Source organism: Ophidiomyces ophidiicola (assembly GCF_022830035.1).
Source record: "Ophidiomyces ophidiicola strain CBS 122913 chromosome Unknown scaffold_1, whole genome shotgun sequence".
In the NCBI taxonomy this organism is placed as follows: domain Eukaryota; kingdom Fungi; phylum Ascomycota; class Eurotiomycetes; order Onygenales; family Onygenaceae; genus Ophidiomyces; species Ophidiomyces ophidiicola.
In genome coordinates this window covers 1,700,575-1,714,511 of record NW_026054641.1, presented here as the reverse complement: position 1 = coordinate 1,714,511, position 13,937 = coordinate 1,700,575, and the positions used below count along the sequence as shown (strand labels likewise).

Genomic DNA, 13,937 nt, shown 5'->3' with positions numbered 1-13,937 from the left:
ACCATTGTCGGGGTATCCAAAGCGCAGAAGTATTAATATTTCTACCTACTTGTTTTCGACCTATCAACGAGACTTGGAACTACATGGCCTGTGGCTCGGCTGCCCCTGAATTCTGTTCCCCAGAATGATTGTTAATATAGCCCGCAAGTTTGATTACATGTGAAGCTACATGTCGTTATCTTTGTGCGGAACCTTCCTCTCGACTTCTTTTTTAAAGTCCAGTAACTTCCAAGTTGACGAGTCAGGCTTGTTGTCCCGGGTTATAAGGATCAGGACGGAGTATCCTCTGAGAAAAGGCATTCTGAAATTTTATATTGAAAGTCCGTGGAGACAGAAAAAGGACAGGACACTGCATTCAAAAATAAACATCTTTGTGTTGTTTTGAGCACTTCACTTCAAATTTGAGCTTCTATTTAGCCAGGCAGGGATCCGTGGGACCTCTGGTGAACTATTGGAATTTTTTTAGAAAGATGGGTCGTCTCAATAAGAGAATATTTTAGATCTAGATCTTGGATATATTCACGAGATAAGTTATTATAAATGCAATTGTTGCTCAAAGTGGTGCGAATGGTGTACAATTCGGCTGCAGCCTTCTTTTGAGATATAATATGATCTTTTTTTTTAGCTTGAATGGTAGAAGAAATAGGATTCTTGTGGGTAGACTTGTGGAAGAAAGAAGACAGCGCCAGCAAAGTGTTATATAGACTATGAGGTTTTGTTGTCGGAGTTGCGTACTGGCCAGTGGGCCACTTAGCTAAAAGGATGATTACCCTTAGGACCATGTAGCCTTAAATGTTACCCATATTTTGTTCTCTCCGTTTGACAATGGTAGCCACTAAATATGGTGGCTAGCATACGTAGACACACAAAATGCAGGCCACGTTACTAATGTCTTTACACCAAAGAAGTCAATAGCGCCTAGTTATACAAAGGTAGAGCAATAGAGCCAATGCTCAATGCTATAAGGGATAGACTATAGGTGTTTAAGAGTGTCTATTACATCAACCATCTCCTGTCCACTCAACGATATTTCAATCAGTGGTTTGGAGACTGGTGACGAATGTATTCTCGCGTCGGCTCCAGGGCGGAAGAGTTCCTGCTGTCGGAATTCTAATCATTTGATATGAGCCACTAATACTGGTGCTACTGCAGCTGGTTGTTGACAGTAATGGCTAATGATTCTTTTCTTGCTCGAAAATCGGGCGGTTAGCCAATGCCAATTTTTTTAACAATGACTAGGGTAATGAATCATGAACACGGAACAATTAGGAACTATAAGTGCATTTATTGCCAGGTCACTGATCTTTTTCTGCACGTTAAATCTTGGATCTTGATTATAAGTCTAGGGCATAAAAAACCAATAGGAGAATGGCGTAAAAAATTATTTTTATCATAGTCCTCATTTGTATTACCACTTTGCTGGCAAGAAAATGCAGACATACCCACAACCTTTGGCCCAGTACCATCTGTTATTGCGCACTTCTTAAACGGAGCATGCAACTTGCGGAATTGGGAACAAGTAGGGTGACAAAATGAAAGACGGATTACCTGTAATTGAGGGAGCTGAGACACTGCTAACTGGCCGCACATTGAGAACTTGAGAATTTATCACTGAATTAGAATGAGTATTTTCTTCAGTAGACAGCTTCTGGCTTAGAGATGTCAGTCTTGCTAGTTTTGTGGAAAGCAGCAAGAGCAAGAGTAACATGATGGATCCTGATTCTTCATGCACCTGTTCATGAAGACAGTAGTCAGCTCATATTGCTGATTTTTCATCATTGTATTGAGCTCATCCGATGATAAAATATTCTCATCATCCATTGCTAAGACGTTGATTGATAGGCATGATTCATGAAATGTAGTTTGTTTGCTTCATTAGATAATCGTTATCCTCTGGTTGTGATAATTTGAATACAAATTCTCGGGTTTATCTTGTTAGGGTATCAAAGCTGGTAGCTAAGTCTTGTTGGAATTTCTTTGTAAAGTTGGAATTGAGCACCTGTTGGTACTATTTTCATTTTAGAATTAACCTGAGTTTATTTATTGAACTGGGTCTGTTGGTTGTTGGGTCGTTGGGCTTCTCGTACTCCAGGAAATATTTGGACGCCCTGCTTAGTGGTAAGTTATCTTCATGTTTTTTGTTGCAGCTTTAACCACTTTGGCTCTTCCATGAAAGGCGAAAGCTCTCATTACGACGGATGCGTTTGTTATCATTATTGTATCCTAGCAAAGTGCATTTCGGAGAAAGTGACTGTTAGTCTGATATGTAAGTATTCATTGCAATTTCGAGCGATAGTTTTGTTCTCCGTGCGCCTGCTGGCTACAGTTTGTCTTTCCAGGCATGTATTGAAATTCCGAGTTCCATTTATATTAGATGCTAAATGGTCAGACAATGCAATTTGAGTTTTGTACAGATGGGCCATCGAAGTTCTATTATTTCTTGGGTTCATCTGGCCATAATAAGAGGAGGCTTGAAGATCGTGTCATTTGCCGTAGTTGTTGAAAAAAAGGCAATGACTTTGTTGCAATGTTGGTTGGTTGGTTATTTATGCTTGGTGTTGTAATATGGGAAGTTCAGAAAAAGGGCTATCATCTCCGGGATGACCTTGTTGCCCGATTTGACGAAGAAAGTAAGCCGGGGAAAGAAATTCCTTGCGGGCCAGTGGACATCAGAGGTTGCATTAAAATTAAAGCATAGATTTTAATTTTGGTATGCTGCTGGGGAAACCATCCTCCTCCCAGTATAAAGTCTTTCCACATTTGAATCTCACCCTGAAAGTTGTCCTAGTAGACTAGTGTCACGAATATGGTTTAGTCCAGGGAGATCCTCTGCTGTAGCTTCAAGTGCCCGTAGTCGAGCGGGGGGGGGGTTCTTTTTTAATGTGCGTTTGGTAAATTTAGCAACTTACGCCTTTTTGTGGAATAAAACTCGAGGGTGTTGCCTGCTTGGAGTTCAGACTCAGGTTCACAATTTCATACTTTGCTTGAAGTGTCCATTACTTTTCCATAGGGAGCAACGGAGCAGTGTCCTCAACGGCTAATAAGGTCAGCAATAAAGAGGCAGCGTCTGATTTATGATGGTTTTTGGAATATGCGAGCTCATGGAGCTTTCTTCAGGAGCCTATTGCCTTTCGTCGACACAGATGGTTGTAGTGCCTGCGGTTCAACCAAAAGGGCGAACAGCCTTAGAAACTTGAGACTTAAAGCGGGGTTGTTATACACGTATACAAGGCTGCTCGAGTGTGTGCAAGGTTGGGGGAGGGGAGGGTGGGTTTTATACTTCTCTGGTTAAGTCAACCGCAAGGCAAGTCACCGCCACATCTACCTCCAGTGAAAGGAAAGCGACCGCCATTCCGCTAGGCGCCGATGCAAAGCCAACATATTCGCTCTTCTTGTGTGCGATAGGAGTGTAGCGTGTGTGCGGCATTTTCTGCTCACCGGGCGCTTCACGGACGAAACACCGGAAACGGATAGAAAAGCGCGGAAATGCCCATATTCTCACGTACTTCACCTTTCCTCATTCTCTGCATTGATGGAAAAGACATGCTTACCTACTGTCATTATCAATGTCATTCATTCCCATCTTCTTCGCTGCGTCGGCGTTTGCCGCTGGCTGGGCCACGCTGACGCTGCCGTCGCACAGCGCCAAACGCGCTCTGCCGCTCGTTCTCGCGGCTGCACTCGTTGCTTTGGTCCGTCAAAATGATCTGTCGGCCAGCTATTTGCTGAACGAAATGTTCGGCAGGCTCCTTATCCTGTGGTTGCTGTATATGCCGTTCCTGGTGTACATCCAAGGCTACGATGCAGCAAGCCACGTCCTGTTTGGCCAGAAGCACACCCATACGGTGCCTTCATGGCCGGAGCTCCGCCTTTCGCCACAGCACCGCTGGCGGACGATCTCCATGGTCCGGAACTATATCTGCCATCTCTGTAGGGCGCGAGGCAGATGCGCCCTGAAAATGCTTTTCAACGGGCGTGGGATCAACACCGAATGGCAAGTCCGCACGCTTCCAACTCCGCGCCGGCAGACACGATGGGTATTTTGCGTTCGTCGCCTGGCAGCTTTGCTGGCAAAGTATGCGGCGTGGCAAGTATGGATTCGGTACTCGACTCGCGTCATTTACTTGCAGGGATCGGATTATATCCCTGAGAAACAGATGTTTCTCCGGAGGCTAATTTCCGGGGTCCTATGCAATAATGTCCTCACCCATTGCGACATCGCCCACCCGGTGACGATGCGCGAGGTCTGGGTTCGACTCTGGATAGTCGTGTCCAATAACATACCGAGCCTTATTATCCTGAAAGCCTTTCATGATATCCTTGCCATCTTTTTTGTTGGGATAGGATTCGACACGACGGACGAATGGCCGCCGCTTTTTGGTAGTCTTCGGCACGTTTATACGGTGCGCGGGTACTGGTCAAGGTTTTGGCAGTTAATACTGCAGCGGCTCCTGTGTGGTTACGCAACATTTATTTTACGTCGTGTTCTTCGATGTCGACAGCGGTCTTCGTTCTCACACGCGGTCCATGGGCTGCTGGTGTTTTTGATTTCGGGAATCATCCATGCGGTGGTCTACCACTTTACGATGCCGGGCTGTGGAAAGGGGCCGGTGGTAGTGTTCTACGCCCTACAGCCTGTTGCGTTCGTTGTAGAGGGCTGGGTGGAGCAGCGATGGCAGAAGTGGAGGGCACGGTATTTAAATTACTCTCCGGCAAGGTGGGGGCAGGTCTTTACTCGAACGGTCGGAGTTACATGGGTGATCTGCTGGTTCTTCTGGCTGGAGCCCAAGTCTGTGCTGGCGGATAAATATTCGATGGCGGAGTATTGGCAGAATAAGCTGCAGCTGTAGTCACCCCATGCTCGGATCGTCCTGTCCAAGAGTCGGAGTACGTATGCCAAAAGTGTATCCTCTAGCTACAGTCCGGGTTACTTGACTTTCAGACGACGACACGCTCAATGATTTTACACGCCAGTTTGACTCGCGACGTAACGTCGTCGAGCTAGTCGAATAATAATTGATGTGAGCAAGTAATGTAACTCAAAAGGCAGGAAGCTGGGCATCCGGCTACTTACATGGTCCTTGTGGAAAATATTGTAGTGATGACCGGGAATGTCAAGCACGACAGATATGAAGTCATATCCATAATCATCCCACCCCAGCTTTTCCTGCTCCCGCACAACGTCGACTCGTGCAATGGGGTTGGCGTTATCGGCGGCGGGGTGCACAGGCACATAGTCGTTGCATCGGAGCAGCACGGTCGGCGGCAGCGGGGGCGGTAAGTCGCGCCATGGAACATCCATTTCGGTCACGTCACAGACCTGACTGTATTCCGCCGGCATTCTAGAAGAGAGGGTGGCCTCTAGCTCCTTGCGGTCCTGAAGTAGCTGCTGGTCGGGGCACCCCTTCCAGACGGGCAGCACCCAGCTCGAGGCCATGGCGACGGCCATGTTCATGCAGTGGGCCACGAGTTCGCGGGTCTCCGCTCTTGACGAGTCACTGTACTCGACCTGGTAGGGCACGACATTGGCGGACGGGGCCGAGACCTTCAGTGGATGGACGCTGTCGATCATGGCAATTCCGAGCACCTGAATATCCGACGACCGCGTCAGAACGTTGGCGACTTCCAGGGCAAGCATACCGCCAAGGGACCAACCTGCAGAAGGTCGTCAGCGTGGAGGGGCGTGAGGGGTAAGGGGGGGGGAAAGCTCACCTCCCAAGATGAGGGGGCCCGATGCTACCACACGGCGAATTAGACAGGCGTAAACGCGGCCCATCTCGGGCAGGCCACCCAGCCACGGCTCGCGCGAATAAAAGCGTGGGTTCTGGATGGCATAGACGGTGCGGTCCAGGGACTCGAGGTAGAAGTAGGAGACAGCGGTGCCGCCGCCGTCGTGGATCAGCACCAGCGGCGCGGCGGCCTCGCAGCCGGGGGGAGCGGACTGCACGAGCAGGAGCGAGTCTTCCATGGCCGGCGGGGCAGGACAGCAGGGAACGGTGGGCGAGCGAGACGATTATTGCCTGCCAGCCAGCTCGCAGTAGTAGTTGGCTTGTTTGCGTCGTCAACGTCCAGCTGAGAGCGGGAAGCGGGCTCGCAGCAGCGGGGTCAGGTGACGGGTAACTCACGTGGAGGATTACCGGAAAAACAGCGGGCCGAGCGCCGAGCACGGGGCACAGCGGGGCATGCCCAGACAGGCAACACCTGTCCCTGGCCGGCGCCGCGTCACAGCACGCAGTTGCAATCTCTCTGCCGCGGTGCGGTCATCTTCCTTCGACGCCCTGAAGAATTCTTGTACCCGCTGTTGGGTAGCGTGGTGGCCTGCCAGCTGTACCAGACATGTGAGAAACGCGCCCATGCCACCGGCGCCCTCGCTGGCTATATAATAACGGCGCCACGGTCGACTGCCCCCCGATACGGCCTTGTTCTCCGCCTCCCGCAAAATCGCTACTAACACGGCGACGCCTCTCCCGTACCATGGCCCGACTCCCCGCTCTTGTAAGCGTTCTGGCGACGCCGGCCCTGCTAGCAGCTGCAGCCGTGACCCCTCGCGACGGCAACTCCCGAATCATCGGCGGCGGCCTCGCACAACTGGGTGAAGTGCCTGAGCTGCTCAGTCTCGGATTCAAGGACCAGGGGGGATGTGGCGCTGTGTTGCTGAGCGCCAAAATTGCGCTCACGGCGGCGCATTGCGTGACCACCGCCGCCCTGGTCCCAGGCAAGGTAAGCCGCTGCCCTCTGGGAAAGCCCACCCTGCTGCCGCCCTGCTTACTTGCCGATAGCCGCAGCCCGACGTCCATCTAAACTGGGTTCGCACGAAGTCTCTGGTAAGGCACCTACGCTCTCCACTCGCGACGCTCCACACTCACTTCTCGCCTGCAGTGGCGCGAGTCTGGCGGACTCCGCGTCAACGTCTCCGCGGTCGTGGAACACCCTGGCTACGTCTGGTACACGAATGATTGCGACATCGCGCTGCTGCATCTGAAGGACCCCATCCCAGAAGGCCCGCTCGTTCGCTATGCGAAGCTGCCAAAGAAGGATTCCGAACCGGCCGATCATTTAAGATCGACGGTGGCCGGCTGGTCAGTGTCATTCTCTCTCTGCGGTTGAATTGTCATGCTGATGCTTGGAATAGGGGGCACGTATCGTGGCCTAAACCGGGAGACCCTGAACTCCCTGCGCCACCTCCAAACTCTACGCTTCCCCCTGACCCGCCCAGGCCGTTGAAGAAGGTGGATGTCTCTATTGTTCGGCGTAGCGACTGCCAGGACCTATATTTCAAGGCTCCAGGACGACGAACCATCACGAGAGACATGATTTGCGCAGGCACGAAAACCGAGAGCACATGCAATGGGGACAGCGGCAGCCCTCTTTTTGACAAAGCCACACGGGAGGTGATTGGGCTTGTGTCGTTTGGCGATGATTGCGGTGTCACGGGAAATCCAACCGTGTTCACCAGGGTTAGTAAATTTATTGACTGGATTGAGGGGCAGATGAAAGAGGCGAAGTAGGGTGGTACGTAATGGCTGTATATATGTGTATATGTCTTCACCAGAATTTACAGCGTACTGAAACTTGAATATACAATAAGTTCTCATTAAGTTAAAAGCATGGGCAATTTCCGAACCAGGAAATATGCGCCGATACCACCAAGCCCGTCATAAATACTCCGAGTCATGGCCAAAACAGCTGTAAAGTGATAGATAGACAGATAGAGGGAGACAGAGAGAGAGAGAAAGAGAGAAAGAGAGAAAGGTGGAACGTATCAGCCCAAGAACTCCCCATCGGCAAGGGCCGTCCAGGGCAGCTGCTCCTTCCACGAGCGCTGCATCAACTTGCGCGCGCGGCGGATCTGCTTCATGCCGACCTGCTCGAGAGCCTTGAGGCGGGCGCGGATGCGCACGCGCGCGGCGGGGTCGGTGGTCTCGCAGCCGGCGGTGAACAGCGGCAGCAGCGCGCACACGTCGGAGCCCTCGCCGCGCGGCACGCGGTCCAGCGCAGCCAGCAGTGCGGCGACAGCTGCACGCACAGGCGCTGCCCCAGCTGGGTCGCCGAGCACACGGCGGTGCAGCTGCACGAGCGCCGCTAGGCGGTATGCGTCGTCGAGCGCGAGCAGGTCGGCGGCGGCGGCGTGGTGCGTGCGGCCGTCGGGGCGGCGGGCGAGCGCGGCTGTCAGGTCGGCCAGTAGTGCGGCGGCGGCGGCGGCGGCGGCGGTGGGGGGCGGGGCGGGGCGGAAGGGTGGTGAGGGGGTGGTCTGAGCGCCAGGCGGGGCGGGGTGGGGCGGCGGGGCGGACTCCACGTGGTGCACCAGCTCGGCGAGGCGGGTCAGCAGCGCACGGGTCTCGGGCGTGAAGCCGGAAAAGCAGTCGACGTCGAGCGCGTGGGCGGGGTCGTCGGGGCCGTCGCCGGCGGCCCAGTAGGTGCCGCCGAACAGGGGCGCGTCCGTGCGGCGAGAGGACAGGCTGCCGAGCAGGTCGAGGTAGCCCAGCCAGCGACACAGGAAGAAGTCGACAGCGGGGGCGGGCGGGCGGCGCGGCACGGCACGACGGGCGCGGAAGAGGCCGCGGGCCAGGGCGAGGTGGCTCTCCCACGGCGTGGGCACCTCGAAGGTGCTGGGCGAGATGATCTTCTGCGAGACAAGCATGATGGCGGTGGCCAGGTGGGTGTCGGAGACGCGGGCGCGCGGATCGTCGAGGGCGGTGCGCAGCTGCGGGAAGACGTGGCGCGTCCAGTGGGCGATGCGCACGTACGGCTTGGGGTGGCCGAGCAGGCGCGCGCGGTGGCTGGCGGCGTACGCGAGCAGCAGCGTCAGCAGGCTAGGGTCCTGCACGGCCACTGTGGAGAGAGAGACAGAGTCAGCCAGCATGTCCATGTAGGCTTGAGGGACGGGGCGTACTGGCGGGCAGCACGGCGGCGAACGGGTTGCGCGCGCAGGCGTGCGGCACCAGGATGCGGCTGGTGTGGTTGAGGAAGTGGTGGAAGTACAGCAGGTTCATGGCGTTGCCCTGCAGGCCGGCGGGCAGCGGTACCAGCGCGCGCGGGATCTCGATGGCCACGGGCTGTGCATAGTAGCCACCGCGCGTGAACTCGCGGCGGGCGAGCGGGCCAGCAGGCAGCTCCAGCGGTGCGGCGCAGGCCAGCGCGCCGGCGTCGTCATTGCGGCCCAGGTCGAGGTCGGCGCGCCCGCCGTCAAAGCCGAAACGCACGACGGCAGCGCCCGGCAGCGGACACGGCGCGGGCGGCAGCGGCGGCGGCGACAGCAGCGACTGCACGGGCACGCGCGCGGCGTCGAGCGGGTCATAATCGAGGAGATCGTGGGCGGGCTCGTCGGGCGAGTCGGACGAGTCGGTGATGGAGAACGGCGTGCCGTTGGGCGTGTGGCTCAGCTGGCGCGCGGGCGGGCTCGCTGCCTGGCCATGCCGGTTCGTCTGGGGTATCTTCTTCTTCTTCGCCGCCGTCGTCTTCGTCACACGCCCGTCCCAGTTGAGGCGGATGCTGTAGTCGCAGCGCTCGCCCTGGCGCTGGCAGTTGGCGCAGCCTGGCTTCTCCTCGCCGCTACGCCGTCAGTCAGTCAGACATGCAGACATAACTAACTCCCAGGACTCCAACACGGCATCGCTCACCACTTGACTTTGCGCGCCTTGCACGGCCTGGCCGGTCAGCACGCGCCCGCACACTCTCCCGGACTGCAGCACTCACCAGCAGCCTGTCCGGCTTCTGCGCTTCGGCTCCGGCGCTCCCGGCTTCCTTGGCCGCGGCATCGTGCGGCGTGCGGCGCATCCAGCGGGCCCCGCACGCAAGAAACAGGCAGCAGAGAAGACAGGATGGAAATTTTCACAGAGAGAGCGACAGACAGAGAAAGAGAGAAAGGGAGAGAGAGAGGTAGAGAGGGGAGAGGAAAGACAGCCTCGCGCTCAGGCCCGGGTGGCGGGCGGGCTAGTGAGCGAGGAGAGAGTTATGGTTAGTTGGGTGGTTAGTTATAGTTAGTGAACTCAACTCGTTAGCTGGCTAAGTATGCGGACAGCCTGGACAAGGCACAACATACATAGCTAATAACTAACTACCTGCTACGACAGACTCCCGGACGCCACGGCAGCCAGGCTCACACGCACGCTGGCTCCCCAAAACCCTCTCTCTAAACCCCGGCTGCCTCGCCCGGACTCGCTTTTCAGACGCCCAACGCCCGCGATCCAGCAAACACACAAACAAGCAGGCAAGCAGACAGTACACGCAGTACGCAAACACAACAGCCAGACCGCGGCTAACTAGTCCTCCCAGTCGTCCAGGTCCTCGCGGTCCTTAACCGCCGCCAACGCCGCCGCCGCCCCTCGCGCGCCCTTGACGCCGTCCTTGCGGATCGGGATCTTGATGCCCTGGATCGCAAAGCACTTGCTCAGCGGCGTGCTCTCGATCACGCCCGGAAACTTCTTCGCCGAGAACACATGGAATACCTCCGAGAACACGCTCGCCAGCACCGGCGCCGACCCGTGGTTCAGCACCGGGCCCGACTCCATCGAGTCCGCCGGGTCCGCGCCCACGTTGACGAAGTTCATCTTCAGCCTGCCGTTTGTTAGTATATCAGATAACGAGAAAAAAAAGGGAGCCAGGCAATACCGGAACGAGCCCTCGGTGCGCACGCTCAGGTCCTGCAGAATGAACCAGATGCCCAGCTTGTTGTCCGGGTCCGTCAGCTTGAACGCACTGGCGCTCAGACTCCCGATCAGGTTGCGCGTGAACATGCCCGTCGGCTGCGTCGGTGCCAGCGGCGGTGCCATCACCGATGGTGGCGCCATCGCCGGCCCGCCCGCCGCGTAGTAACCCGGCGCCGCGGCCATTGGGTAGTACGCCTGCCCGGGCGCGGCTGAGTACGCCAGAGCGGGCGACGGATACGCCGCTGGCGGCGACGTGTAGTACGGTGCGTAGCCCGCCGATGCGGCGTACATGGCCGGCGCGTACGGCGGGTATTGTGGCATCGGTGGTGGTGGCGGGAAGGACGACGCGCTGGCGGTCGAGATCGACGGTGACGTGGCCGAGTGCCGCACCAGGTTGACCTCGCGGTCGCCGTCGGCGTTCCATAGATCCACGGTCAGCACAAAAAACGAGGTGTCGATTTCCCTAGTACCCCCGGCGCGCCCCAGCCCGCACGGTCAGCATGCATCCCATCCCATCCTATCTCATCCTTCGCCGGTCAGCGGGGCTACCTACATAACGTCGATTTCCTTATGCGTCTCGCTATCCATCACCCGTAAGCGGACACATGGGGGTGGTGTGATGGGGCGACGATCCTGCAGCGGCGGATGCGGTTAGCACAGCGAGCAGAGACAACCTGCAACAGGACCCGGGGGGGGGGGCTTGGTATCATGCCCGCCACTGGCGCGGGGGGAGGGCACGGTCCAACTCACCTTGTCGCCAAAACCGCACATGCGGGCGCGGATGGGCTGCTGCACGACATCGAGCGCGAAGATGCGGCCCTGGAAGAGCGTGGTGACGGGCGTGGGCGGCGGCGGCGGATGTCGGATCTGCGGGGGTGGGAGTTGCGGCGTGCGGGCGGAGGGCGGCGGCGCGGCGGCCCCGGGGTGGTAGGCGTGTGGGTGCGGTGGAGGCTGGCCGGGCACCACGGCCTCAAAGGCCAGCGGCGGCGGCGGCATGGCGTGCTGCCGTTCGGGCTCGATGCTGTACATCGTGGGCAGCGGCTGCGGAAGCGGGTGCAGCGGGTGGCGGGAAGCGCACCAGCAGCAGCGGGCAGGGGGGCGTGGGGGAGCGCAGCAAGACGGAGCAGGGCGACGGCAGCGCAGACGACAAGCAGTGCAGCAGCGAGAGCAGTGTAGAGCAGCAGGCGAGCAGCACAGCAGCGGGCGAGTCGACGTGACGTGGTCGCAGGAACGTAAGGGCGAAGCCGGGCAGAGCAGCGTCAATGACCCTTTCTTAAGCACGCCCGTCGCTTATGTCAGCCGCTAAGCTCTGGCCGCGCGATCGTCGGGGCGCCCCCCGGCCAATCATGCGCTGCCGAGAGTGGGCTACGTTGCTGCATATGGACTAGCTGCCCCCACCGCGCGCAGCACCGGACTCGCTTCTCAGCCAATCAGCGCGCGTTACGGGCACCGGTCCCAATGCACCGGGAAGCCCAACAACGGAAGGTGGGGGCTGTTCTGAGCCAATCAGCGCGCGCCGGCGGAGGCTTAATTTTGCGGCGCGCGCAAACCGCGCAAACCGCCCGTCCGCAGCCCGTATACGGCTGTACGGGCGGCACGCACAACACGCAACAAAGAGACAAAAAACGGCCAAAGAGACGAAGAAGACGAGACCAAACCCCGCGTAGCCCGCGACCTGGCATCGCCTGCAACCCCCGACAAAGCTTAACGCCGCCAATCTGCCATTCACAACTGCCCAGCGAAACTAGTACTACTGATAAATCTCTCAGCGCCGCATGTAGCTCTGGTGCCAGCGGTAGCCCCCGGCCGCCGCGCCCTCGCTCACCAGCTGCCCAACGTGCTGCAGCCCATCGCGGGGCGCGCGACCCAGCAGCTCCGCCATCAGCCCGTCCACCGTCGCCGCCTCGCCCGCCGCAAGCGCATCCAGCACCCCGGCCCACGCGTCGAAAAACTGCCTCGACTTGCGCCCGCGTCCGGCTCGTGCGTCCGCCGCCGTCAGGAGCGCTGGCAGATCGCCCCGCGCCACCGTTTGCACCGTGACCGCCTGCCCGCTGGCTGCCGCTGCGGCCCGCACCACGTCGCGGAGCGTGTACGCCCGCGCCGCCGTGAGCAGCGCGATGTTGTGCGGGAAGCAGCGGACGTCGCGGAGCATGAGCTGCGCTGTGGCTTCGCCGAGCTCCTCGCGAGACGTCAGCACCATGGGCCCGTCGCTGGACACGTATATTGTCGTCGAGTCCGGATACCACGACGTGAACAGGGGGAACGCTTCGGTATACAGGCCCATGCGCACTGCCGTGTATGCCAGCCCGGACCTGCACATCGTTAGTTAGTGAGTGCAACATCTACTACTCAGTCCTGCGAGACCGTACTCTGCCAGCAAACGCTCCGTCGTCAGGTGCGCCTGTTGCACGCCAACCTTGCTGTCCGATCCATAACCCCCAAATGCGAGGCTGGCATAGTACACCTGTCCCACGCAGTCAGTGTCTGGGGGGATTTTTCTCCGTCGCCAACTGCGCAAGACATACATGGCCCACGCCCGCCCGCTTCGCCGCTGCCACCGCATTCTCATGTTGTCTCTCCCGTTTGAGGGTATCGATTTCCGGGCTTGACACAAAAAAGAACTTTTCCACGCCCGTCAGTGCCGGCACCATCTGCTCCGCATCGTTATAGTCCAGCACCCGAAATTGAGTGCCGGGGTATTCGCGCTGCAGACCCTCGGCGGCCTCGGGGCGGGATGACGCGGCTGCAAGGTGTGCTGGATCTGGAACGTGTTTGAATAGGGTGGCCAGCACTGCACCACCCAGGCCAGAGCTGGCTCCAGAAACGAGGAACGGAACCTTGGACATTATTGGAGCCAGGGACTCTCGGGGCCGGAATGGCGGCCGGCGGTGTACAGCTCGGTCGGGATCTCGCTTCCGTATTTCTTCAGGCCCGGCAGCGTATCTGCATGCGGTATGGAGTAGGGGTTGGTAGGCTCGTATCTCAGTCCAGCTTCGCCCTCACGACTGAAATTTGAGATGGCTGGACGGAACTGCAGGCCGCAAGTGTGGCGGGCAGCCGTCACTCTTATATTCCGGCTCAGAGCCAAATAACTCTGCCCTGACAAATCCATGGAGGGCAGCAAGGCACGCCTGATGCCCGGCGTCTTGATCTCGCGGTCGTCGACGACGGCGCTTGCAAGTTGAAAGTGTCCGGCATGCTGACAAAAGTCGGAGGAACATTGCCAGCATCAAAGCGAACTGCAGGGTTGACTTAACTTAAAATTGGCTTTCTGGGCTAGAAGGAAGC

General features: G+C 57.6%; 5 protein-coding genes across 5 annotated transcripts; 1 reads left to right on the top strand and 4 right to left on the bottom strand.

Annotated features, from left to right (window-relative positions):
- Positions 1-4,938: 4,938 nt before the first annotated feature.
- Positions 4,939-5,968, bottom strand: LOZ57_000581 (uncharacterized protein; the record flags this gene model as incomplete). Its single annotated transcript, XM_049249680.1, has 3 exons — positions 4,939-5,001; positions 5,075-5,655; positions 5,713-5,968. The coding sequence occupies 3 exons, from the start codon at positions 5,966-5,968 to the stop codon at positions 4,939-4,941; spliced, it is 900 nt and encodes a 299-aa protein (XP_049111874.1).
- Positions 5,969-6,474: 506 nt separating this feature from the next.
- LOZ57_000580 (uncharacterized protein) lies at positions 6,475-7,508 on the top strand (the record flags this gene model as incomplete). The annotated part of the gene is made up of 4 exons (XM_049249679.1): positions 6,475-6,720; positions 6,780-6,824; positions 6,880-7,079; positions 7,133-7,508. The coding sequence occupies 4 exons, from the start codon at positions 6,475-6,477 to the stop codon at positions 7,506-7,508; spliced, it is 867 nt and encodes a 288-aa protein (XP_049111873.1).
- Positions 7,509-7,762: 254 nt separating this feature from the next.
- On the bottom strand, positions 7,763-9,777 carry LOZ57_000579 (uncharacterized protein; the record flags this gene model as incomplete). Its single annotated transcript, XM_049249678.1, has 3 exons — positions 7,763-8,832; positions 8,894-9,535; positions 9,621-9,777. 3 exons carry the CDS (start codon positions 9,775-9,777, stop codon positions 7,763-7,765), a joined length of 1,869 nt encoding a protein of 622 aa, XP_049111872.1.
- A 485-nt stretch (positions 9,778-10,262) lies between these two features.
- Positions 10,263-11,645, bottom strand: RYP3 (Velvet complex subunit ryp3; the record flags this gene model as incomplete). The annotated part of the gene is made up of 4 exons (XM_049249677.1): positions 10,263-10,557; positions 10,612-11,112; positions 11,203-11,282; positions 11,400-11,645. The coding sequence occupies 4 exons, from the start codon at positions 11,643-11,645 to the stop codon at positions 10,263-10,265; spliced, it is 1,122 nt and encodes a 373-aa protein (XP_049111871.1).
- Positions 11,646-12,414: 769 nt separating this feature from the next.
- LOZ57_000577 (uncharacterized protein) lies at positions 12,415-13,495 on the bottom strand (the record flags this gene model as incomplete). The annotated part of the gene is made up of 3 exons (XM_049249676.1): positions 12,415-12,961; positions 13,019-13,113; positions 13,175-13,495. 3 exons carry the CDS (start codon positions 13,493-13,495, stop codon positions 12,415-12,417), a joined length of 963 nt encoding a protein of 320 aa, XP_049111870.1.
- Between the last annotated feature and the right edge of the window lie 442 nt (positions 13,496-13,937).